Source organism: Fundulus heteroclitus, chromosome 9, assembly GCF_011125445.2.
Source record: "Fundulus heteroclitus isolate FHET01 chromosome 9, MU-UCD_Fhet_4.1, whole genome shotgun sequence".
NCBI classification, from domain to species: Eukaryota; Metazoa; Chordata; class Actinopteri; order Cyprinodontiformes; family Fundulidae; genus Fundulus; species Fundulus heteroclitus.
In genome coordinates, this window is record NC_046369.1 from 30,564,335 (window position 1) to 30,588,903 (window position 24,569).

Below are 24,569 nucleotides of genomic sequence, written 5' to 3' on the forward strand. Positions count from 1 at the left end.
AAATCTCTCTGTAGTGTGCAGCTAGAACTCACACACACCTGCTGTGAATGTTGGCTTCCGGAGAATTGTGGTGAGAAAATTACATTTGGAAATGTGTGTCTTCTGCTTGATATATATATATTTTTTACTCTCCAAGATCTCCAGAATGTGGACATAATGCCACAATATGGTCTGATTACATAGTTTTGTACAAATTAAATCAGATAGGATCAACTATTTACTTGGGACATGACAACCCTTTTTACCAAACATCATTTTTCACTCTCGAGAACAACTTTTGCCCACTCTACCCGTTTATAGAGCCGGTTCTACTGTCTATGACCAGATTGTTGTTACTAGTGAATCTAAACATTAGAATTTAATATTTTTACCCCCATTCAGCACAAATAATCTCACAACCAATCCATAATAGTAAAACCAGGTATGTTTATTTGTGTGTTGACAGAGTTGTTAGTTGTGTAGACTAGAAAAATAAAGTGAACGAATGGCTCTGTAGCTTTATGCATCTAATTAGCACGATATGGTCACTGGTTCACTAGCTAACACGCATTCTTTGTACGGAGCAAAGTGCACTAGTTTATTCTGGAAGAACACGAAGGACAGAGTTCCACATACAATACTCACTTTAATAGCAACAGAGAAAGTCGAAACCCTGTTGATCTAACATTTTAATTGCCTGTGAGGTGGTGCCTCTGGCATCAGGACACTACAGATACAGGGGAAGGAACTGGTACAGTAGATCAGGCAGTGGAGACCGCTAAAGGACATGATGATGAACAATGCACTGAAATGTTTCCTATAAAACGGTGAAATGACCAGACGAACACGGGTCTGCCGGAAAACACGATCTCCACTGCAGGAGATGATAGAAACCAAGCAGGCGGGGGACGAACATGAAATTCAAGTATCAAAATAACTACGATACTGACAAACTGAAAATGTCAATTCCAAAAAGGTAGTAAAAATCATTGGAGACAACACAGACACAATCAACAATACATTAGGCAACATTTTGCATTTGTTTAAGGCAGCTGATTAAAAAAAAAACCCAAAAAAAACTAAACAGAACTAGGCATCTTCTTCATTCCAAGTTAAATACAAGCCTAGTCCTAACTTGTCACCAGTTTTGATGTACAAAAATTAACTACGCCTGACTCTGTAGCTAAGCACTTTAGTCTGACTTGTCTTCTGACGTCAAAGAGAGAATAAGAGTTCATTTTGACAGCGGTGGGGGGTCGTGCTCCTGGTTTTTGGTCTTCACAGTGAGGTTTCGTCAGGGCTTACAAGGCTGGCGCGTCACTCTCAGCCCATTGTCTGGCACAAAAATTGAAACGGTTGGCACAGATCTGTGCACAGCATGGTAAGGCAGGGCGGCCGGGTTCGCCCGTTAACGAGAGGCCTTTATGGTCTCCTTGGCAGCCAGGATGAGAGGGGTGAGACTGGAGAGGGGCTTTGCCACCTTCAGGAACGGATGCTGGACAGCCAGGACACAGATTGGTGGGAAAAAAAAACATCAGTAAGAAACTAATTAATAAAAGAACAAAAAAAACAAAAAAAAAAACACCGCATGATCAAGTTAAACATCAACATGAGTTCCACAGGTCTTTACCTGAAGGAGCTCTTTGCCTCCGCCTCTCTTCTCCACATCCATTTCCAGGCAGCGGTTGAGGAAATCTCTGAAGACCGGAGACAGCTTCTCTGGATTCTGGAGTTCGGGTGTGCCGTTTGTAGCGATCAGGTATAATGCCTGCCACAGAGTTTGAGAGAAGTTGGGTTTGGGAGCTCAGCTTATTTCAACTGTTTCACCTTTTTGTTACAACCACATACTTTCAAACACAAAGTAGTGCAAAGTAAAACATTTTACAGTTTCAAATTTATTTTACAAACATCTGAAAATCGTGGTGTACATTTGTACTCCCCCCCCCTTTTACTCTGATGCCCTTAAATAAAATCTGTTGTAATTTAACTGCCTTTAAAATTCACCTGACCTATCAAGACACTGTCACCTGTCTAAACCGATAGGAGGGACAAGGAAAGCAATCGGACAAACAGCCAAGAGGCCCATGGTAACTCGAGGGGAGCTGCAGAAATGTTTATGCGCCGATGGAGGTCCTGTTGCTGTTTCGCCATGCAGGGATGAGGGAGCTCTGGTCTGATGGGTCCATGGTGAAACATGGTGGTGGCAGCATCATGTTAAGATGCTTTTCTTGGGGTGGGACAGGGAAACGGGTCAGAGTTGAGCTAAATACAGCCCATATCTCGAAGAAAATATTCTAGAGGCTGCTTCAGACTTGACATTATACCAACGGTTAATCTTACGGTGGGACAACCTACATGCGCATCTGCATTTCTCTAACCTGTACGTGTTAAAAAAAGAAAATAAAAAATAAAATAAAAATAAAAAATCTTAATTATTGGTTGTCCTTTTTATTGTTTTTCTCCTCTAAAGTTTATTTTTGTGTGAAAATGAAGCCAAATCTCTCGTTTGTGTGATAAAGCTCATTCTGAAGCTAAATAACAGGGTTTGGAGCATAGATTTGTGTGTTAGAACGGCCAAGCCCAACCCAAATCCCATAGAGAACGTTAGTGATGCCCGCCATCCAATCTGACTGAGCTTCAGCTGTTTCGCATTTCCAACTGTAATTGCAGTGAAAGGTGTTTTCACATAGTTTTGACTGAGGGCTGGGGGAAAAAAAAATCCACACCACATTTTTGTGGCTTTCATATTTATAAAAAGGATTAAAACCCATGTGTTTTCCCCTTACTGCCTCACAATTAACCAGAGGTTTGTATGAAATCAAGTTTCAAAAACAGTATTCATTTTATTTCCACCACTTTGTGGTGGTTTATAATATAAAAGTTAAAAACACAGAAATGTATTGCTGTATAATGCTCCATACTAAATTAGCAGCCTGCAGACCTGGAGGTAAAGCGCTGCTTTGTACTCACTCTTAGTGGGTTCTCGTTCAGGTAGGGCGGCTCTCCTTCAATCATCTCAATGGCCATAATACCAAGTGACCAAATGTCTACTTTAGGCCCATAGGCCTTCCTGGTCACCACTTCAGGTGCCATCCAGTAAGGCGTGCCTACCATAGTGCTGCGTTTGCTCTGCTCGGGAGTGATCTGGGCGCAAAAACCAAAATCGGCTGTCGTGGAAACAAGGAGAAAAAAAAAAATAGTATTATTTCAAGTTGAACGATTAAGTTGTTTGCAAAGCAATCAGCACGGTCAGTACTTACTCAGCTTTACAGAGCCATCCATCCCGAGCAGCACGTTGTCACTTTTGATATCTCTGTGAATGACTTGGTTAGCATGTAGGAAATCCAACGCTTGTAAACACTGGAATGGAGAAGAGGGCAGAAAAAAGGGTTGGGGGTCAAAGTGGTGTTCTGCCTTCAGCGGAACGTAGGATTTCTGTCAGAAAGGAGTTAAGGTAAAACATGTAGAGCACCTCTCTGCAGACGGCAGCTATTTGACCTTCATCCATGCAGGTTTCCGTGACCACGTCGGTCAGCGAGCCCCCAGCCAAGTACTCCATCACCACAAACAGCTCCTCCCCCATCAGGAAGCTGAAAAACACAACACATGGGTTTACGGTTGATAGAAACACCTATTAACCAATGAAAGCTTTCCCCCATATGAAACACTATTAAACCCTTTAGGGTTCAGTTTTATTCTAACCTGTCTAAAAAGTTGACAATATTGGGGTTCTTCAGCTCCTTCATCACCAGAATCTCATTGATGATGAGCTCCTTTTTGGGTTGCTTCTGTAGGTTGATCTGTTTAATGGCCACCTGCCAAAACAAATTAGCACCGCTTTAATATCCTAATGCGAAGCTCATGCCAGTCACTAAATCTGGCAAAAACTAAAAAAAATCTCAATCTTACTACCCGTAAGATTTCTGAAGCATGAAAGATGATTTGTTTTTGTAATTTGTCAATTTGACAGTTGTGAGCGGGTTAACGAGGCCAATTTAAATAAAAGGTTTAATATTTAAATTGAAATACCCTTTGCTTTTGCAACACACGTTAAAAACAGAAAGATTACAGGTGACATATTTATATTATTCTATTACCTCCTGTCCAGTTGCTACATCAATAGCGGTGAATACTGTTCCTGATGCCCTGTAAAAAGTGGGAAAGGACAACTTTAGACACATTTTGGGGAACAATCCACTCATCTTTTCATTCACTAAAATAGAAAAAAAAAATATGAAAAATTGAGTAAATCATAATTAAATGTTTAATTTAGGTTGCCAGTTCCTTAAAAATAAAACAAAAACAAAAAAACAACAACAGGAAATACAGGGCGTAATTTATTTTAACAAATCAAAGCCCACACTTGGATTAAACAGCTGCTGAAATCACTTTTAAAAGTCAAGAGCTGCCAACTTCTTCAGGACTCTTTCAGTCTCCAAGTGTTGAGAAATTTGGACCCACTCTACTATACAACACCGTTTCAAGTCAGTAAGGCTGCCTGCCTTCAGTTTGTGCAATATACTTAAGGCAACACACATAATTGTCCCCGTTTAAAAGACCTCACCATCACACCATCCAATATTAGGCGATATTTAATTTAATCTGATGCGCTGTTAAGTTTCCAAGTTAGGAAACTTTTTTTCATGACATATAGGGAACGTTGCATATTGAAATGTTGCCTATTTCTATAAAATAAAAAACAAACAACAAATGTGGGGGAGAAAATGTTCAAACGAATGATATACTGTTGATCAAAACGATGGCCGAAGCATGGAGGAGGACATCTTAGCACTGAAAAACAGGATTCTGCTTCGTTAGCACACATCAGACCCATCAACGGTTCAAGCTGTGGTCTGCAGGAGCCGGGATGACTGTTGGGACAATGGTGAACCCGGGCTGGTGCAGATTTATTTCATCTCCATTTTTGTTGACCAAACCCCAGACTACTGGTGACCAAAAAGCCGACCTGAGAACAGGATGAACTATGGGTGAACCATGCTTGCAATGAACCGACATGGCCCAATAGAAAAACTAACATGGAGCTGAGAAAATGTTTAGTGAGCCATAAGGATTTAATATTTATCTATCAGGTGAAAAGTCTTTTGTTTTTTTTCTATTTTTATAAATTACTTTGTGCCTAAAGATGAGATGATAATGATCTTAACTACTGTATGACTAATGTACTCTTGTATAACGATTGAGGCGCCATGATATTGGGATATCAAGAAGTGTTGGTTTTAAGGTGGAATGCTGAGATGAACCCCCATTTCCTCAATCTTCGTCTCCATCGACGTTGCCACAACTCTCAGAGTCACTAAATCTAGGTTAGCTGGCGCTTTGGTTTCATGGATAAAAGGTCCTGATCTAGGCTAAGATTTTTCACCTTTCCATGGGACTTGTTGACAGGACAGGGCTGTGTGCAGCAAAGAAAGGCTCTCCACCACCAGGAGGAGTAAGGAGCAGTAAAGAGGTGAGTGTACAAATCTATCTATTTTACACCCTTAAGACCTGAATACTCTAGTCCAAACAAAGGCTTTTAAACATTTAAAAAGGCAGTTTCTCTTCAAACATATTTGTTTGGTCAGTGGTCAACAGTACAGATCTGTCAGGAGAAGGAAAGATATCTGTATAAAGAGAGACTGATCAGTTTCAGGCATCAAAAGCCTGCGTTTAGACTACAATCATCAGGTCTTAAGACGTTAATTTGTCACAAAAAGTAGTTTATAGACGTTTTTAAGCGACAAAGCACACCATAGAACTTCATCTGTGCAGTTCATCAAGATTCTGAGCCACATACAATAATGCGTTTACTGCAGTAAATAGTAAATTTGAGCTACGCTGATGACATTTTCATGCACGGGCGCCATACTGTACAATTATCTTGTCTTGATTCACTCATTTGAAAAGTGAAAATTTTGTCTCTATTTGATGTTCTATTTGATTTCCTCTACCCTGAAAAAACTGAATCCAGTACATTTACAAATGTAGCAGCAAAGGTAAATCTGAATAAACCCATTGTTACTATCACTGTAGTACAGAAAAACGACTGAAAAACGTTCAAATTTGTAGGGCAAACTAATTCTTTCATGCCATCGTAGGAAAAAAAAAAAGTTCCTTATAACAATAATGGCAACTATTTTCAAATGGACCTAATATTTTTTTTCTTGAGTTATCTCGCTTCTTCATTTACAAATATAAGAGTTTGTAGGAAACCTCTGCACTCACCCCTGGCCGATCTTTTCATATCTTGTGTACTTCTTTTTGGGATCGCCAATGCTTACTATGGTTCCTGTAAGCCAGATCACGGTGGTCATGAGAAAAGCGAAGGGAATTACACGCAGGAAAGCCGTTTGGCGTGTACAGTCGGCCTAACGTGTAGTTTGGTAATAACTCACTCAGTTTGTCCATGATCTCCTCATCCGTCATCTTGGTCTTCTTTCTCTGTCTATCTGCAGTGCGAGCAGCAGCCTCTCCATCTGCACACGTACTTGGAGCAGGAAGCGGGTCAATCACAGAACGGGTGTACACCTGGACAGGTACAACCAAACACGTAATCAAACAAATCCAAACTTAAAAGATTAATACGTTTACCAGTTTCTTTTTTAAAAAGGTAAATGAGAGAGTGACTGAGACACAACACCAAAGATGGCGGCTCTTCTTCACGCAGACCTATGGGTGCTAACTTACACTCTTTGTGTGTTCTGGTCTTGGAGCCACAATAGGCGGGGGGGTTTCATCGTCGTCGTCGTCATCGATGTCTTTGATGTTTGGAGATGACGGTTCGGTGCTTTTTTTCACAGGCTTATTCGAAAGAAAAGCAACGTTTGTTCAGGCTTGTAACAGAGAGCAAAAATAAAAACGGCTCGAGGTAAAAAGCTTGGATTACTTACAGACTGTGGTCCGGCAGGGAACGCTTCTTTTTCTGTTAAAAAAAAAAAAAGAAAGATAAAAAGGACAAATTACAGCCGCTGTTTTCCCCCCAAGGAGCTCATTACAAGGGCAACAATCTATACATTGGATTTTGTGACTTCATGACTCCAAGGAGGCAACTAAGCTCCCTATATCGCTAAATGTCACCATTTTAATTTTTCCATGTCCCATAGAAGGTACCCCTGGCTCAGTAAGGCTGTGTTTTTGCGACTCCTTCCCCAGTTAGTTGAGAAAAACGGGCCGAGTTCTGATGGAGGTTTCATCCTGTTAAGAGGAAGTCGTTCCTTTCCACTGTTTGCTCAAGAGGGATTGTCGAAAAGTAAATGAACAGGCTTCCTCAGGTGGAAAACCTTTCAAACTGATATTTTATGATCAACTGGGTTTTATTTAATTTTAACTGGGTTGGATCTGAACGTGACAACATATTTAGAGTACCCTGGAATGAGTCAGATTGATTCAAACTGAATTTGGACGTTATGTTAGCTTTGACCTGGCGCTTTAGAAACACGATGAAGTATCTTTCTCACCAGAGGACGAGAAGCTGAGGTACTTCTGGCGACCGTTGCCCGTAGAGTCATAAAACTTGAGGGCGTCAAGCACAGCCTGTGGGTTTTTTTTCTGCTCCGACTTGGTGATGTTTGAGGTCTGTAGCAGCCGAGCCCATTGCTCCGGCATTCCCTAAGCAGGACACAAACAAAAGACAACGTTAGCCCACGATGACCAGCGTTTCCCCAACCCAACAGAAGTTGTGTCGCTTGCGTTGGGAGCGCAGGATCCAACGGAATAAATGTGTCCTTTTCTGTTGTTTTAACAGAAAAGGACACATTTGTTTATTTCACATTTTGCCCCGACTACTTCAAAATACGGACAACATTTGCCTAATACAGATATGAGGATGATCATGTCTGTTTAAATTCCATTTTTATAAACATTAAAAGGTCATTACAGGACGTACTGAACAAGTAAACGGCTCTGTGGTCATTTTCAGATGTCCTAAAAAAAACACAATTTGCTTTGATTTATCACAAATCACCAAGTCTGTTGGAAACAAAAATGCACCTTCCTGAGTCCATCACCGAAAAAGACGACTGCTTTATTCTTGGAAAACCCATTTTTTGTTGCTAGATAGACCCCATGAATGGATGAGAAACAGATCCCAAATGTAATAAAATAAACAGTGAATAAACTTACGCTCAAAAGTATTCTTAACTCTGGCAGCTCCAGATTTAAAGAGATTTTCATTCAAACAAGAAGTAGAAAGAAGGAGAGGGGGGTTGCCTTCAAAATAAAACTACGTATAATGAGACATGATAGAGACAGAAAAATGGACAAATAACAGAAAGATGGAGAGAGACAGAAGCTTGCTGATCATGTAAAGCTGTATTCTGTGATAGTAATAGAAAGCTGAGTGGAAGAAAAATCATAGCAACCCCCCAAATATGAAGCAGCACTATGCTAATGGTTTATTTTATCCCCCCACCTAAAGACAAAATTTGTAGGGGTTTTTAGATGGCGTGTTTTGTTCACGGGTTACTAGACAGACAACCCGATTGGTGAGAACTCACAGTGAACTCTCCTGTTACAGCATCAAACCCGACATGTATGGTGTGTTCAAAATCAGAAGGCGGCGAGATCTCTGGTCGCTCTTTGTCTTTATCTTTTTTCCTACCTACATGGAAGAAACCCAAGTGTCAGTGAAATCCAGCAGTGACTTTTAGAATAAACAGCTTTGTTTTAATCTGAGAGTGGCCGGATGAAGCCTTCAAAAGATCGAAAACGCCTATGTCACCTTTGTCCACCAAAATCGAGATGATCCCTTTCCGGGGCTTCCTTTCTTCGGGCACAGAGGGCAGCGGTTTGGAGCTGTGGTTGGCCGAGAACGAGTCTTTGCCGGCGCCAAAGATGGTGCTGCTTATCCGGACCGGGGGAGCGGGGGGCTTGTCCTCGGGGTCGCCGTTATCGCACATGGCGGCGGTGGAGGAGGAGGTTGAGGCGTGCCGCGCGGTGGCTGAGCAGGCGGCCGAACGAAGCGGTTCAGGATGGAGACGGTGGGGAACGGCGAGGAAAGACTCACATCAGCGGGGGCGTTAGTGTTCACATAGAGGTGAGACAAAGCACCGACAGGCACCTGGGCAGAAATTAAAGGTGTTACCAGTATAAAATAACAGTAGTAAAGTTTTATAGACTGCAGAATGTGTCTGAACCGTTCAGACACTTTCTCCTATAAAACTATTTAATAAACTGCTCCACATAAGCCATGAGAATATAAACAATGCCTTGCTAAAGGGTCCCTAAGTGCTTGTCAAGTTGCAGCCACAAATCTAACAAAGTAGTGCACGATTGTGTAGAGGGGAAGAATATGATGCATGGATTTAATTTTTATAAGGGTCTTTGAACACTCTGAACATCAATTGTCAAGACATGCCGCAGATTTACAACTGAATTACCCAGCAGCACAATAATAATATTGATAATAATAATAATAATAATCCCCACAGCTTGTTGCCGTCTGCACCATTAAATCACACCTGACTGACTCCACTTCTGAAACTAACTAGCTGCAATGGATTTTATTGGGTCTTATCGAAATAAAGAGGGCTGAACACTTCACATGTCATACCTCCAGTTTTACTTGTGAATTATTTAGATAACCATATCATGTGTCTGGCCTGATAATTGTTCCTTTGCGTTGATCGCTTCAGGTTTTTAGCAGAACGCGCCGCAGTTTGCGGAGGAGAAAAGCTGCAGGGATGAGTCCTGCCATCGTAGCCTGGCTTCCTCTCTGCCTGCTCAAACTTTCCACGCTTTCAACCAAAAGCTTAAAACAACGTCTCTGCGCTTAAATCGGCACCGCCGTGAACAAAACGCACGCCTTACGTCGCGTTTCATTATGGGATTCCACTAGAGACGTCCCGGTGAATATGAAAACATTGGAGGCTGCTCCCCTCTTTATGCCCTGAACCGTGAAGCAGAGCCTTCAGCAGCTCTCCGTTTGTCGTTTCGTCTCCGTCTCGGTGGCCTTTCCAGTCCCAGACCTGTTTCCACCCTCTTATCTGCCCCTAAATGCTCTTTAAACGAGCGTTAGCAGGCTAATGCTAGCACGGACCGCTGCTTGACCAACAAGTGTGCTAGCTAAAGAGTTGAGCTTAGCATGACATGCTACCCCAGCTCCTGTGAACCCTAACGCGGCCACGGGCTCGTTAGCTCGCGCTAACTGACAACCCGAGTGCACCTTAAAACTTTTTTTTGGTCAATAATTTATAGTTTCAACAAGCCGACACGTGACGTAAGGAGGCCCCCGCGGCTGCCTCCTCCAGACTAGCGGGCTAGCGGAGGCGACGCAGAAGCGGCGGAGCTCACCGGAGTTTCTCCCCTCCACCGCTTCAAGTCGACTCCCCAGACGTGCCAGGAACGACGATGGCGAATCCGCTAAAAGTGCTCCCGACGTAACATTTGTGGTCGGCGTGGTCCACCCCGCGCGCGGATACCTCGGGAAGAAACGCGAGCCCAAACTATTTACAGTTGCAACTTTTCATCGGTCTCTTCGGCCCTGGGATAATTCCGGTATGGCGAAGGGGGAAGCGGAACTACCGACCCAGCCCTGGCCCCTCCGAGCCAGCGCTGCAAATGAATGGAGTGGGGAGAAAAGTTAGTGGGGACAAACATTAAATATATATTATTACTCAAAAAAATAAAGGGAACACTTAAACAACACAATGTAACTCCAGGTATTCCCTTTATTTATTTGAGCAATAATATATATAATTATTATTGCTCAAAAAAATAAATAAAGGGAACACTTAAACACAATGTAACTCCAGGTTTTTCCTTTTATTTATTTGAGCAATAATATATATATTTATTATTGCTCAAAAAATATATAAAGGGAACACTTAAACAACACAATGTAACTCCAGGTATTTCCTTTATTTATTTGAGCAATAATATATATATTTATTATTACTCAAAAAATATATAAAGGGAACACTTAAACAACACAATGTAACTCCAGGTATTTCCTTTATTTATTTGAGCAACAATATATATATTTATTATTGCTCAAAAAAATAAAGGGAACACTTAACACAATGTAACTTCAAGTGTTCCCTTTATTTATTTATTTTTGAGCAGTAGATATTTATATCTGTCTATATATAGACGGAGATAAATATATACAACTAAAAATGAGGATATTTCTTTGGGGTCTGAGTTGAAATTAAATTAGCATGGGATGTCAATCACATTCCTTATTTCTTTTGTTTTCTTTTTTTTTCCCCCAGTGTCCTGTCTAGCAATATGGCAATAGGAATTGATATCTCAATGCCAGATAGAGCTCGACAGATTTTGCTTTTACAAGTGGAGCGAACAGCTTTCACCATAGTGCTCCACTTGATTTATGCTTGTAAATAGCTTTATTATGATTCCTGCAAGGAGAATTTCAAATTATATGGACATGACAATGGGAGAGTAAAGGAAGAACAAAAAGTGAAAGAGAAAGAAAAGAAAAAAAAGAGTAGAGGTGAAAGAAAGAGGAGATAAAAGGGAGAGAATCATAAAACCTTCTCCGTCTGCTCCGTCACCTGGAAAGAGAGATGCAAGTTCCTTATTTCTATTACGCATGTTTATTTCATCAACGTTTGAAATCATTTGAAGCTCTATGCATCCTTTCAATTTTTCAGCTGCTTGAACAACAAATTGTGATCTTTTACCATTGTCTGAGCATCCTACCACCAGAAAATATGCAAAAAATTATATAAAATTTAGATTAAAATAATAAAATAAAACCATTGAGTCACATTAAGCTCCATGGAGTAAATTTAATGTTAAACCCTGGAATTTCTTCCCACCTGATATGGCTCGTTTTTTTTGTTTACAGCAAACAGAGAGAGTGATCCTGGTCCCAGACAAAACTATTTCACATTATAACCCTGATGAGCAAAAGTTCGTTTGACTGCTGCAGCTTAAATGATTCGACGTTCCAACATGTATTTAGACAGCGTCACACAGCAGATCATCGTGACCAGAAGAGTCCCGCCGCATATGAGCTTCGTCGCTGAACCGTCACCAACCGGTAACAGGATCCCCATGGTGCTCGGCTCCTAAAGAAAACAAGATCTCTTTTAAATGAGAAAAGAATAGCATGGAACAGCTGGGTTCTTAAGCAAATGATATGTGAAGATTTAGTAAAAAGGCACCTGCTGCAGAGTTTTTTTAACCCATGAACATGTGCTGGAGTTGCTAACAGTGCAGGGAGCATCCAGTACAAAGCGAGACTCAAACCTATGGAGATCTGTGCCTGAAAAAAAAGAAAATTACAATTACTACTACCTGTACAATATTTTATCACACAACAATACAAGATAAATCATCCCCATTGTTTTGATTTTATATGGGATGAAAACAAGAGCATAACCAAGTTATCCTTCATAAGAATATTACTAATTTAAAATTAGACGATCAACTGTAAATTTGACAGAGATGCACCAATCAATCAGCAAGAGGTTAGAATCAGACAATTTTCCCTTATTCAGCTCTTATTATTAGGTCAAACACTGAAAAAAGATTCTCTTTGTATTCATCAAATAAAACTAAAAGACATCCACACTTTTCAGTCTATAAATTCACAATCAGTCTTTGATGTACATCATTTAGTAATTTCTTTATTGTCTATCGAGCAGAGAAATCCAATCTGCCAAAATGGGAATTGGTAGGGACCTTAAAGGAACGTAGTAATTGGTATCAACCATGAAAAGTCTGACGGGTGCATCTCTAATATTTAAGAATATAAAAATAAATGCTGACTGTTTACATTTTTCAGTTCGCAGCAGCAGCTCAGGAGGTTCAATGTGAACAGATGTGAACGTTTCTCCAGCAAAAGAGGGCTCGTGGTAGCGGCCGTGTACTGGAATCGTTACTTGTAGGACGCTGGGAGCTGGTCCAGTGTTGGAGGGAAACACATAAGTAAGAAATCCTGAAGTCTTGTGAGCAGGCAATTCTAGGTCAATGGCAGAATCTAGCAGTATCTTACAGAAATGAAGACAAAGACAATAAAAAATGTGTAAATATACACTCTTTATGAGATATTTTGAAGCAAATATGTTGTGGCATGTTTATCATGGTGTTACCTCCCAGTTACTTTGATCCCTCAGGGATGCCAGCTGATAAGGATCAACAAAGACACCACTTGGCCATCTGTAAAGCAGCAAAACACTGGCACCACTGAGGGCACCTGGTCTGAGCTCAACAGTGGCTGTCACCTCCCTAAAACACAACAAAAATTAGTTCCTCACGCTCCAACTAGCGCGTTGTCACTAATAACTTGAACACAAATCAGAGATGGCATTATGACCACCTGCCGAACAGAACAGATGTGCTTTATTCATCCCAGACTGGGACATCTGTTTGCTACAGCAGCGGACATAAAAATAGAACACTTAAAACGCTGTAATGGTCGTACAGCAAACTGTAAACATCAATATAACATATTGAAGGATACTTTGAATGAACACAATGTCCAAAAGGTAAAAGAGTGCCAAAATGTTTTTTTTTTTTTTTTAACAGTTTACATGACCAAACGGTGGGAAAAAAAGGAATCATGTGTGCAAAACAGGCATTAATATTGCAGTAACAGCTGATTGTTCCCCATTGTGGTGGCCTAAGGGAGGAAATACTTCCTGTGCTGGTTGAGGTGTAGTAGTCTGTTTGAGAAATTGATCCATTGCATGTCTTGTGTGTGGTGGAGAGAGCGGTGAGAGTTAGCCATGATGAACAACAGTTATTTTCAGCATTCTCCTCTCACCCCCAATTTCTAAAATGCCCACTCTGCATTCATTTTTGGAGTCAGCCATTCTTATGAATTGAACTTTTCTTGCCAAAACAGCTCTGCCCTGACGAGTCATAGAAACCACAGTACCCCTGAAGCTGTGCTGTGTATCTGGCACCAAGAGATGTAAGCAGCAGTGGTTAAGTGTGGTTACATGGTTGGGCTTCCATGGGTCAGACTCCTGTCATCCAACACACCCTCAACTGGACTGATGTCTTGGGAATTTAAAAGCTAGTTCAACATCAACCACTTTTTGTTGTGCTGTTTCGTTTTTTTTTTTTTTTTTTTTGCTTTCTGACAGGAAGTAGTATCCTGCAGAAACAGGCCACAGAAATAAGGGAATTTGATTTCCATTCTTGACTGCCAAACGTAACAAGCTGCTACTCACCATAAATTTGCATCTTTCTATCAGAAAAAACTGAGCAACTTTATTACTTAAAAATAAAATCTCAGATTTCATTATATTAGATCCGATTAAGTTATCTTCATCCATCCATCCATTTTCCGACACGCTTGTGCCAGATGGGGTCGCGAGGGGTACTGGTCCCCATCTCCAGCGGTCAATGGGCGAGAGGTGGGGTCGATTAAGTGATTTTTCCCCCTCCTTTTTAGTTTACAAAAAGAAATGAAAGAAACAATTTTTAATACGGGCTTTTATGTCAAGCATTTCAACTAGGAGTTGACCTGAATTGAAAGGGCTGTGAAACATGCTTGTAAAACAAGATGGCAGGCACTGCCATTGTAAACAACGGAAATATAATGTTTGCTGGTAGTGGTATTACACAATGAGATAAGAATAGGCTTCACTTCCCTTGTGGAACTTTAAACTAACTATAAAATTAAAGTGCCTCGTATTATGGTTAAAAATAGTTTCTGCTGTCAATATTTTGACAATATATTTTCCTAAGGATATATTCAGCGTTGTAAACCAATCTCTTCTTAGAAGTCCAATGAGTGCATTGGCAAAATAAAATCACAATTTTCCACAAATTTAATTTAAAAAAAAATTGTAAACTGAAATGAATCCATTAAATCAGTGTATCGCCCAGACCTAGGCGATAGTTGTGGAGATCTTCTGATCCACTCATCTTACACTACAATTTTGCTTTGTCAAACTCACTCAAATCTTTATGCTTGTCGATTTCTCCTGGTTCTGTCACATTAAGGTTAAGGACAAAGTTTTCACTTGCTGCCTACTATATCCTAACTATTGAAGCTGTATAATAATGTGATCATCACTTCATCTGTCAGCGATCCTAATGTTATGATGGGTGTAGAACCCATTACCTGTGAAAGCCTTTCTTGCTGAACTCCAGGGACACAGTGGAGGATTCCAGCCACCGTTTGAGCTCATCGCAGTGTTCCTGCTCATCTGCAAAGACGTGAACGTTACACTGATGAAACCCATCAGAAAGAGTTAGCAAATATTCACCGTATTTATTTCAATGTTGTAGTTATTTATGAGCTCTTAGCTTTAACTGTCTACAGAACAATGTTTCCTGTTCAAAGGTCTTTTCAGAGTTGTACTTCACAAGGGGCCTGTATTTTACATTTACAGAAACTCTAAACTTATTTTGCTTGTGAGACTGTAAAGTTTCGAAAAAGCTCAGTTTCCTTGCTAGAAACGAAGATGTCTACTTATAATACTTACCCTCTTGGTTCAAACAATTGCACTTACATAAGCAAACCAGCACAAAAAACAGCTGAAAGTACATTACAACCTTTAAGGTCAACTTTCATGTGTATTTTCAAAGTATTTCGCATACTGCGAGGTTAGATTTCCTGAAGAAGCTGTTTACGGAAGCGAACTTCGAAGGACCACTTTCTAGTTTTATGGAAGCCTTGCTTCTGCCTGACTATAAATCTAATCCCTCGAAACCCGTAGTTCGCTGTAATACCAGACTTAAACAAGAGCTTATTAGATTTTTATTTAATTGTCAGTTACATTACGAATGAACGGTTTCAAATGTGAATCAGTGGTTCATGTATTTTTTTTTTACAGTTATTTTAAAGCAGGCTTCACTAAAAACACCGCCCAATGCCAGGCTCCTTGGTAACGCTTCCTTTGTAAGGTCCTTTCTGTTTTCAATTTAGTGAGAAATGTTGGAGTCATCATGGATTTAATATGTTTTTTCTAACCATAAACTCCAGAGGGAGAACTCATTTAACTTGCGTATTTTCCCGACAACGTAAAGGTGAAGATGAGTTGTGAAGCAAAACGCTGCGGGGTTCGGTTCAGCCCTCCGTCCATAGTTCTGATGTATGTCCACACTGACACCAAAAAGATGCGGAAAAGAATCATACCCGTACGAAACTTCTCAAAATATTCTGGTAAGATAATATTTTCAACCATCACGTAGTTAGCATGGGCACCACTTTAGCAGCAACGCGATGAATCCAGCTACGGAGTAAATCCTTGTAGGATTTCAATTATGAAAATAAGTACAGATTTCGTCAACTCTAAGATGAATTTCAATGTGAAAGCGGTCCTGGGTCCTCAACCAAGTGTGGTGAGTTGCAAAAAGTATAGTGCCTGGCAAAAGTATCCATATTCCTTGAACGTGTTCGCTAAATAACATTATTTATTGTATTATTTATGTTATTGTCTCTTTCTAGAGACTCACATTTGTACCCGTTCTTGTACGCCTGATGTGTAATTCCCATGTTGCCAACTTGAGAGACATGCCAGAAGAAAAGCATCCCACAGCATGATGCTGCCATCGCCTCGTTTCACTCTTGCGATGAAATGTTACGATTAAGGTTAAGGTTACATTAATGTTATTGGTTCTGACAAAATACGTACAAGCTCAGGGGTATGACTACTTTTGCAAGGCGCTGCACGTTTGCATCCAGCGAACTGAAACCCTGATGTGCTCTTCAACTTCCAGACTGCAGCGTGGCTGCTGAAAGACTGAAGAACCACCCGAGGCACAGGGACTACCTGCGTCAAGTACCCCAAAGCCAACTGGAGAAACTCCACATCATCCTGCGAGATCACATGCAGGGTTCGAGCCTGGAGGACATCCTTGCTTCGTTCCGCCTGGACCCAGAGGAGGACCTGAATAAACTGGATGACGAGGAACTCGCCCGCAAAAAGGGCCAAATGGACCGGCTGTTCGAGAGGAACCGCAAGCGGACGGACGACCCGGACTTTGTCTATGACCTGGAGGTGGAGTTTGACAAATCCAACCAAGAGAAGTGCAGCTGGGATGAAGAGTCAGATGATGAATTTTAAAACTCTCGTTGCCCTTTTGTAATAATTTAGTTCATGATTAAACTATATCACAACAAAAGTTCCATTGTGGTAACACCAGGTCAGATAAAGTAACCTTTCTGCTGGATGCATAGCAGGCCCAAGGTGTTATGAGGCTTTAAGTGGAATTTGGGTCCCACTTCCAGTAATGTAGACTTAGGAGAGTTGGCAATGAAGGACAAAATTCAATGTTTAGTTCACAAATAACTTTTGGAAGAGAAAAAAATAGAGGTAGTTTTCCAATCTATTTAGTCACAGGGGGTGGAAAATGTGACCCCAGCTCAGACAAGCAGTAGAAATGATAAAAATGACCATTAAATTTGACTGTTAATGTAACTTTTAAATTGTGAAGTTTTGCCTTAATGTCTTTAGACCTGTTGTTACATTTTAAACTGGTGCTCTCGCGGTCTTTAGCGGGCCCAAGCAGTCACCGAAATGCGTCTGTGCCTCTGGACCAGTTCTGCCTGTCTATAACCTGAGAAACTCTGTGGCAGACGTTGCAGCACAGGTTGAGACATCACTGATGATACTGACCAAATAAGAGAAAACACCCATCAGACGTTCCATGTCACAACACAAGCCAAACAACGTAGGATTAATAATCAAAATTTATTTGCTATAAAATACAAGAATTTTACAAAATACACACTCTGGTTTTCATAATTGCGGTTTACACTTAAACGAGGGATATTCACAGTCAAATATGAAGCTGCTAAAGTCCTATTAAATTAAATCTGAGTCGCCAGTACTAAAAACCAACGCAGCAAACATCTCTTTGGAACGATGCGTCTACAAAATATCGTTTTATACAAAATACACATAGATTCTCCCGTGCACGGTTTGATGTGAAGGACCGGTGTTTTCCCTACAGTGGTATAAATTAGGAAAACGACAGACATTCAATCGCAAACTTTAACAATGAGAAACTATGTCTACAGACTTGACTATTCTGCAGTATCAAATCTCTTCAGGGGCATAAATTGAATTCAAAGTGCTTAAATATCTCATTCAGGTGACAGAAGACAACAACTGACCATTAGTACCGCGATACATTCAAAAATGTCATAGGCTTGTGTTGAAGCTTGAGTTTACATGACCTCCTTGCTAGTTTGGTTTAAGCTGATTGTAATTCCCCCTTTTATCACTTATGCGCTTCTAGTGTAAACCCTTTAGAGGTAGTAACGACAAACTAAATCTGACACAATCCTTTTTTTCTTTTTCTTTTTACACCACAATTGTTTCCGCAACGATAAAGGTGATTTTAAATTTAACTCTCAGCAGGCTGTCGATTTAAAAAAATAGTTGTTTATAAAAGTGACATTTCAAGTATGCTAAAGCAACAATCTGGGATCTCCGACCTCGTTAGTCATGATAGTATTTACATCTTATTACTTGAAAGAAGGGACATTCTGACAAGACCGGAACATACAGTAAATATTGTAACATAATTTGATTTAAAGATACGAGACAAAGACGGCTTTGCTAAAAATTCAAAGAGCGGAGGGAACGTAGGGGAGCTGGTCAGGAAACATGTCACAAAAGTAGCATTACACCAAATCTGGATAAGGTTTTTACGGAAAGCTGTTCGAACCACCTTTTTAACGGAGTATTGCCGACACAAATACGTACTAGACTAGTGACACCGACACAAAACAGTTCATCGTTTCTGAAAGGAAGTCTCATTTTTTCTTCCTGTCCTGCGTGCACCTCGGACAGAACCTGTCAAATGAAAGGAAAGGGGAACAAGAGAAGTTCAGAGAGCGAGGCAAATTTAAGTTTCTGGGATCAATGTTCAGCTTTCAGTACACAGGCTGGTATCTTCTGGGTCCAACTCTTACCATTTTCCTTTTGGTTTCGTGGCAAGGTCGACACAGGCAAAGTGAAACCACTCAATGGGACACTGAAAGAAATAAGATCAGGTCAGGCTAAAGGTGGTTTCATATGAACTTGGCGAGAAGAAATATATATATATATGAAATATATATATGATAAAATTATGTTGAAAACCTACATCCGGATTATCACATCCAATCATCTCTCCATATGAAACCTGATGACACAGGCAGTACGTAGGTTCATTGGGGTCCACCGGCATGTCCAAAACGTCTGACGGTTGCATGGGGAGGAGAGCGTCACTCAGGTCTGGACTAAAAACAACATCATACAGAATGATTAAAAAGCAAATGGAAAATCTTTGAACAATCCTGAGCGTCCACGTGAGTTACCTGGCTTTCTTCTTCTTTTTGGGAGAGTCTTCGTCAGAACCCTTCCTTCCTCGACCCCTGGATCCACGCTTCTCCCTCTGGCTCCGCATATCGCTCTCTGGGGAAGAGCATTTATTTGTCAGAAAGAAGTTGCCACGCAGACTCGCACAGGAAAAGCCTCCAAGTTGCCCAACTTACTTTTCAGCCCTCTTCCTTCTGTACTTTCGTACCCACTCAGTTCTAGTTTCTCCTTCAGTTCATTCTCAAACCGAGCCAGATCTGCATCCAGTCTGCGGATATGTTTATCCACCTGCGGTTAAAAAACAAAACCAAAAAAACAATAATTTGCCTTTTAGTCAGAACAAATAGATTTGGTCTTAACTGAAAAGTGTCTCCTGTTAAATCACCCAGAAACCATTAAATATTGAAAGGAAGAAGATCTGGCTGAAAGTGAAGCAAATCCCTGGCAGTAGGTGTTAGGACTGACCATTTCATAGGTCTGCATTGCTAGCTGGACTTTGTCGTCACTGAACTCTTTGCACTTGCTGTAGGCGTTCTGGATCTTCTGTAGGTGTTCCACCCTCTGCTCCGAGGCCAGGTTCTTCACATTCGCAATGTACTCCTCAGCCAGTTTGTCGATCTCTCCTTTCTTTTCTGCATCAGAACAGGGGATTGTGGGAGAGATGAGAAAACTCCACCGATGGCGCCACGGCTCTAGCACTTCTTATGCAACTTCAAGGCTGCTGATTCTAAATAACCCAAGGAAATTTGCAACGGAAAGAGGAGACGATCACCTTCGGTTCTGTTGTCCAGGTCCCGCATCAAAGTGAAGTTCCTCTGTAGCTCACATGGTAGATTTTCAATACCTAGACAGAGGATTAATTAATAAAATGCTTGCTAATGAAAAAGTGCATACATCTGATTTGAGACCACCATTAGGCTAACTTGCTAACAATGTCTGGTAATCCAATCAAAGTTTACACAAGTTGACAGGGACCGTCTGAACAATGGAAAGAGAGCTGAAGCAGCGTAACCGAAAGATGAAAGTAACACGTTTAACCTGTGAGGCTGACATTAAAGGGCTATTTTTATTCAAATATTTAAATCAACAGCGTAACGATGACAGGAATGTCTCCCAGCATCTGAACAAACCCCACACCACAATACGTGGTTCTCAGTAAGTGGGTCATGAAGGTCAACCGAAATTTTGCAGGACATCGAAATAATATCTTGGTTAGGAACTTTCTAATGATTTTGGACCAACTGACAGTCCTTTTCTTGTGGTATTTTTATTCTGCATTGCAAGAAAGAAATCATCAATTAATTTACTTATTTATACAAGTCTATAATGATTGTTCACAACTAACACTGCACAATATATTGGAAGTATTTTTTGTCATCTCAGTATCAGTGTTGGCAACAATGTTACAAAGGAATTGCAACATTAGCATTATTTCAAACTGTGTAATGTCTAAAACTCTTGCAGCCCTTTGCAGCACTACTGACCTTATTTATATCTATCTATCTATCTATATATATACATATATACACACCCAAAGTTCAGTACATTTTTACTGCTGATCTCTTGCCACATAGATTTCAGCTTACAGATACACGTGCATCAGTAGAAATATATTTTGCGATTCATCACTGTGTTCAGATGAGGATTTTCAAATTTTACGTTATTTAAGATGATATCTTGCTAAATTTTCCAAGCATGCTCTGTTTGGGATTTAAAATGTGATTAGATCAATTTGCAAGACCCATCATTTTGTAATGTCTTCTCTAATCCTCAGTCAGTCGAGGCAGATGACCGTTCACAATGAGCCTGGTTCTCCTGGAGGTTTTCCTCCCTGTTAAAGGGGAGTTTGCTTAGTATGAGGGATTGCTGCAAAGTCATGGACAATGCAGACAACTCTCCCTGTGGCTCTACGCTCTTTCAGGAGGAGTGAAAGCTGCTTGTCAAGACTTGATGCAATCTCCTGGTTTTCCTTAGGAAACTTTTGACCAACCTGTATAATCTGATTAAATTTGACTTCATCTCAAGGAAAGTGCCTTGAGATGACATGTTTCATGAATCGGCGCTATATAAATAAAATTGAATTGAAAGAATAAGCTGTGCTCACCTTCCATAGTTCTGGTAAAAACACTGTAGCTCGTGTGAATGAAGTGTTTCTACCTGGATTTTTACTCACAGGAACCCATTATTGTTTCTTCCATCACATGTTTACACGGAGTACATAAACTCTGCTGATATGCAATGATGACGTTCTTTGACATCCAAAAAATGATGTAATGATGGAAGCATTTGCTTTTCTTTTGTCAGATGGTGACATTTGTTATCACAAAACATTTTGACGGAGTTTGAAGTGATTTGTTTTTATCTATAAGACTATAACCACTGTGTAACCAGTCAGAAATGTTCCTTGAGAGACTGGGCTTGTATCTTATGTTTGCCAAAAATACTATTCAATTCAAATTTATTTATTTATATAGCGCCAATTCATGTAACATGTCATCTCAAGGCACTTTACAAAGCATGTCTGTTTTGCAATTTAAAGTGAACCTTGAGTTTATACATCTTTAAAAACATTTGAATATTACTATAAGACATTCACATAATGTGTATTGTTCATGTGATGGTTTCTGACATTTTTCAACCTTCTTGCATTAAAGTTAGCTAATGCAAATTGCCCTCAGATTGCTCTTCTTGTGGTGTGATATGTGGAGCTTGTTTCTAACTCACATTCACAGAATCCTCGCTGAGAAAAACAAAAAGTGTCAAAAGTAACATTTAATTTGCATTTTACATTTTTGGGCGCTGGATCAGTGAGCTGTGTCTAGCACGGCGCGCCTCAGTCTCTGAAGTCTTGGGCGCTACTTCGCCCCGCCCCCCCCGGCGCCTCAACAGTTACGGGAAACGCGGTAAATACTGCATGGTGCAATATTTACCAGTACAAAAAAACCTAAACCATTAGAAGACAACACTACACATGTTACCGAAACCTAAATAAAAACACTTTTTATACGTTCAAATCATTAAATAGAAACGCAAAGTGGTTCGTGTTGTAAAGTGGTTCCGTTGTGTACCGTTTCCTCCGACCAGTTCGTTGCTGTCTCTTTATATCAGTAAACCGAGCGCTATGAAGAGACAGTTTTAGGTACTTTTTTTATTTCCATCGGAACGACGCTGCTCTGTTAGCAAGCGGGCTATTTGCTAACGTGCCTGTGCTGCTATCTACCGCGAGTCCCTCGAGCGTGTCCTTCGATAGATAAATAAATAAATAAAACACCAAACTTTAAACAAACTTCTACATGACAGTGTTAATCGCGGTGCTGTTCGTTTTGTGATACTCACTGTCAAGATAATGCTCCAAGTAAATTGCCGTTGCCATTTTGGGTTATCTATTTTAGCTTCTGCGTACTCTCGTTAGCTCGCGAGCTGTTAGTGGCAGGGAGCGCTTGGTTTGGACTACCGGGTTAGCCGTCAATGAGCGGCGCAGAGATGCTACTTCCTAGTTTCAGAGTTGGGCTTCAAACGAGACAGTCACATTTCGAGTTTTCTTTATTTTTTACTGTCTCATGTTTTCGAAACTTCATCCCCAAAACAGAACGTTGAATGTCTTGTGACTGAAGAGTGCTATATAAATAAACCTACCTTACCTAACATTCGTTAATAGATTTTTAAAAGATTGAGTGAAAAATAAATAATGTCCTTGAATGTGAATTAAATAAATAACGCAACTCAGGCTTCAACATTTTTTTAACTCCTGGTGTCTGGAACCTTTACAATCCCAAGAGCCAGTCCCCCCCCCCCCCCCCCCCCCCCCAGTCCATTTGAAAGGAAACTAATTTACAGCCACATTTGGAAAAAACAAAACAAAACAAAAAAAAAACAAAAAAAAAAACTTTCTGTGATAAATACTAAATGAAAAATCTGTTGTCGTTTAAGATAAAGAAAAACTTTTTTTTTTTTTTTCAAAAAGAGTTTGCATGCTATTTCTTATTTGTTATGTTGGTAGTTGTGGGGGAAAAAACGACAATCAGAGCTAAAAAAGATATTTGTTGGTATTTTAAGTGTGCTGTTGTGGAAATTGAAGGCAAGTATTTAATAAAAAAAAAAAAAAAAAGAAAAAAAAAAAAAAAGAAGAAAAACTGCCAAAACCTGGATTAGTTATTACTAAAACATGAATTGGTTCTTTATCAGCCAAAATTATTTAGAGCCAGTGGAAGGTCCAAAGAGCCTGATTCGGCACCGGCACCAAAGGTTGCAGAATTGAACACATTTTGACATAATGCACAGATAAAAGTTAAAAAAAAAACAAAAAAAACAGAGGTCTGTTATTAATCTACATTTATTATTTGGTCAAAAAATTGTTCAATAACTCATCAGTTTCTCTGGCCTCTAAAATTAGTTAAAATTTTATATATCTTCATATATTTTTATGGGTCCTGACCATCTCCTTCTGCCTTTGAAAATAATTTGTGCGCAATTTTTTAAAATTGCACATTATGGAGTTACAATTTCTGAGGTTCACCTTAAGCAATTACTAGAATTAATTTTCAGCCAGGGCATATCTGAAATTATCATTTTCTTCAGACCCACCAGGCTTTTTTGTCCTGAGTGGGCAGAGAATATCAAATATCATTGATTCAATTTAATCTCAATTCAAAACCGTCTGGAAATGATTGAACAATTCTTTAGTTTAAAGACTTGTGGTTTTGTTCATATTTGTGAGTAGAAAAGGCAAATGTGGGAAAAATCACTGGATTAAAATGTAACATTTTCAACATAATTGACGAAATTTCTTTGTGCCCATAGATTGAGAAAGGTAGTTTTTCTTTATTCATGGAAAAAAATTAACACCCTCTCTGATTTATTGATAATTTGAAATCACAATAACCTAAAGACATTTTAAAAGAGAAGAAATAATTTCAGTGCCCGCCCAAGACATAGACATTATACACGTAGAAGCCTCATTACATGCTGGAGCGAAGTCTGTAGATGGGTCTCTCCTACGCTAAGGCTGGAATAGGAGCTGATATTTTCTGTAACTTATGGTTGCAATAACCTGTGATAGCTACTGAAAGTAGATCACGTGCTGCAAATCACCATTTTGGGCTGAGATTGGCTCTGAAGATGTGTTTTTACTTGGTGAGTACATTGCAGAAACCCAACCAATGAGCATAATGTCATACTTATTAATTTGTTATCTCTGTATTTCACAAACTAAGGCTGAATCACTTTGCAAACTCTGGAGTTACAGCGTGCCAGTACATGCAGGAAACCGTGCAAAACTGTTCTTTTTCAAGGGTCTCAAACTTGAGGCCTAGTAGCAAGCAGGATAGTGTAAGACACTGGATTCTGGAATGACTCGGA

General features: G+C 40.0%; 4 protein-coding genes across 5 annotated transcripts; 1 reads left to right on the forward strand and 3 right to left on the reverse strand.

Annotated features, from left to right (window-relative positions):
* Positions 1-406: 406 nt before the first annotated feature.
* pak2b (p21 protein (Cdc42/Rac)-activated kinase 2b) lies at positions 407-10,582 on the reverse strand. The gene is made up of 15 exons (XM_012866356.3): positions 10,270-10,582; positions 8,699-9,037; positions 8,475-8,578; positions 7,437-7,587; positions 6,870-6,901; positions 6,667-6,780; positions 6,375-6,507; positions 6,205-6,268; positions 4,077-4,125; positions 3,682-3,794; positions 3,452-3,569; positions 3,240-3,339; positions 2,950-3,146; positions 1,610-1,747; positions 407-1,474 (listed from the first exon to the last, which is right to left on the reverse strand). Exons 2-15 carry the CDS (start codon positions 8,874-8,876, stop codon positions 1,388-1,390), a joined length of 1,578 nt encoding a protein of 525 aa, XP_012721810.1. The 5' UTR covers positions 8,877-9,037; positions 10,270-10,582; the 3' UTR covers positions 407-1,387.
* A 1,124-nt stretch (positions 10,583-11,706) lies between these two features.
* Positions 11,707-15,554, reverse strand: pigx (phosphatidylinositol glycan anchor biosynthesis, class X). Of its 2 annotated transcripts, none has more exons than XM_012866375.3 (6): positions 15,384-15,552; positions 15,020-15,104; positions 13,035-13,170; positions 12,719-12,932; positions 12,105-12,205; positions 11,707-12,008 (listed from the first exon to the last, which is right to left on the reverse strand). In XM_012866375.3, exons 1-6 carry the CDS (start codon positions 15,445-15,447, stop codon positions 11,871-11,873), a joined length of 738 nt encoding a protein of 245 aa, XP_012721829.2. In that variant the 5' UTR covers positions 15,448-15,552; the 3' UTR covers positions 11,707-11,870. The 2 variants fall into 2 exon arrangements, with proteins under 2 accessions (XP_012721829.2, XP_021174069.2); XM_021318394.2 differs by having other exon boundaries at positions 11,914-12,026; positions 15,384-15,554.
* A 218-nt stretch (positions 15,555-15,772) lies between these two features.
* Positions 15,773-17,329, forward strand: cep19 (centrosomal protein 19). The gene is made up of 2 exons (XM_012866382.3): positions 15,773-16,063; positions 16,621-17,329. The coding sequence occupies exons 1-2, from the start codon at positions 15,934-15,936 to the stop codon at positions 16,965-16,967; spliced, it is 477 nt and encodes a 158-aa protein (XP_012721836.1). The 5' UTR covers positions 15,773-15,933; the 3' UTR covers positions 16,968-17,329.
* Positions 17,330-17,575: 246 nt separating this feature from the next.
* Positions 17,576-22,688, reverse strand: ing5a (inhibitor of growth family, member 5a). The gene is made up of 8 exons (XM_012866376.3): positions 22,548-22,688; positions 19,984-20,055; positions 19,677-19,843; positions 19,388-19,499; positions 19,211-19,307; positions 18,997-19,132; positions 18,824-18,885; positions 17,576-18,704 (listed from the first exon to the last, which is right to left on the reverse strand). Exons 1-8 carry the CDS (start codon positions 22,582-22,584, stop codon positions 18,665-18,667), a joined length of 723 nt encoding a protein of 240 aa, XP_012721830.1. The 5' UTR covers positions 22,585-22,688; the 3' UTR covers positions 17,576-18,664.
* Positions 22,689-24,569: the final 1,881 nt, after the last annotated feature.

Coding starts and splice junctions, on each gene's coding strand:
- pak2b (XM_012866356.3), bottom strand. CDS start 8,876: ATGTGCGATAACGGCGACCCCGAGGACAAGCCCCCCGCTCCCCCGGTC. Junction 6,781..6,869: donor TCCCTGCCGGACCACAGTCT/GTAAGTAATCCA, acceptor CTTTCGAATAAG/CCTGTGAAAAAAAGCACCGA. Junction 4,126..6,204: donor TATGAAAAGATCGGCCAGGG/GTGAGTGCAGAG, acceptor CACTTTTTACAG/GGCATCAGGAACAGTATTCA.
- pigx (XM_012866375.3), bottom strand. CDS start 15,447: ATGTACTTTCAGCTGTTTTTTGTGCTGGTTTGCTTATGTAAGTGCAAT. Junction 15,105..15,383: donor CAATTGTTTGAACCAAGAGG/GTAAGTATTATA, acceptor ACGTCTTTGCAG/ATGAGCAGGAACACTGCGAT. Junction 12,206..12,718: donor GCTGCTGCGAACTGAAAAAT/GTAAACAGTCAG, acceptor CTTTTTTTTCAG/GCACAGATCTCCATAGGTTT.
- cep19 (XM_012866382.3), top strand. CDS start 15,934: ATGAGTTGTGAAGCAAAACGCTGCGGGGTTCGGTTCAGCCCTCCGTCC. Junction 16,064..16,620: donor AAACTTCTCAAAATATTCTG/GTAAGATAATAT, acceptor TTCAACTTCCAG/ACTGCAGCGTGGCTGCTGAA.
- ing5a (XM_012866376.3), bottom strand. CDS start 22,584: ATGGCAACGGCAATTTACTTGGAGCATTATCTTGACA. Junction 20,056..22,547: donor CTTGGAGCATTATCTTGACA/GTGAGTATCACA, acceptor TCCTCTGTCTAG/GTATTGAAAATCTACCATGT. Junction 19,844..19,983: donor CCTGGACAACAGAACCGAAG/GTGATCGTCTCC, acceptor GTTCTGATGCAG/AAAAGAAAGGAGAGATCGAC.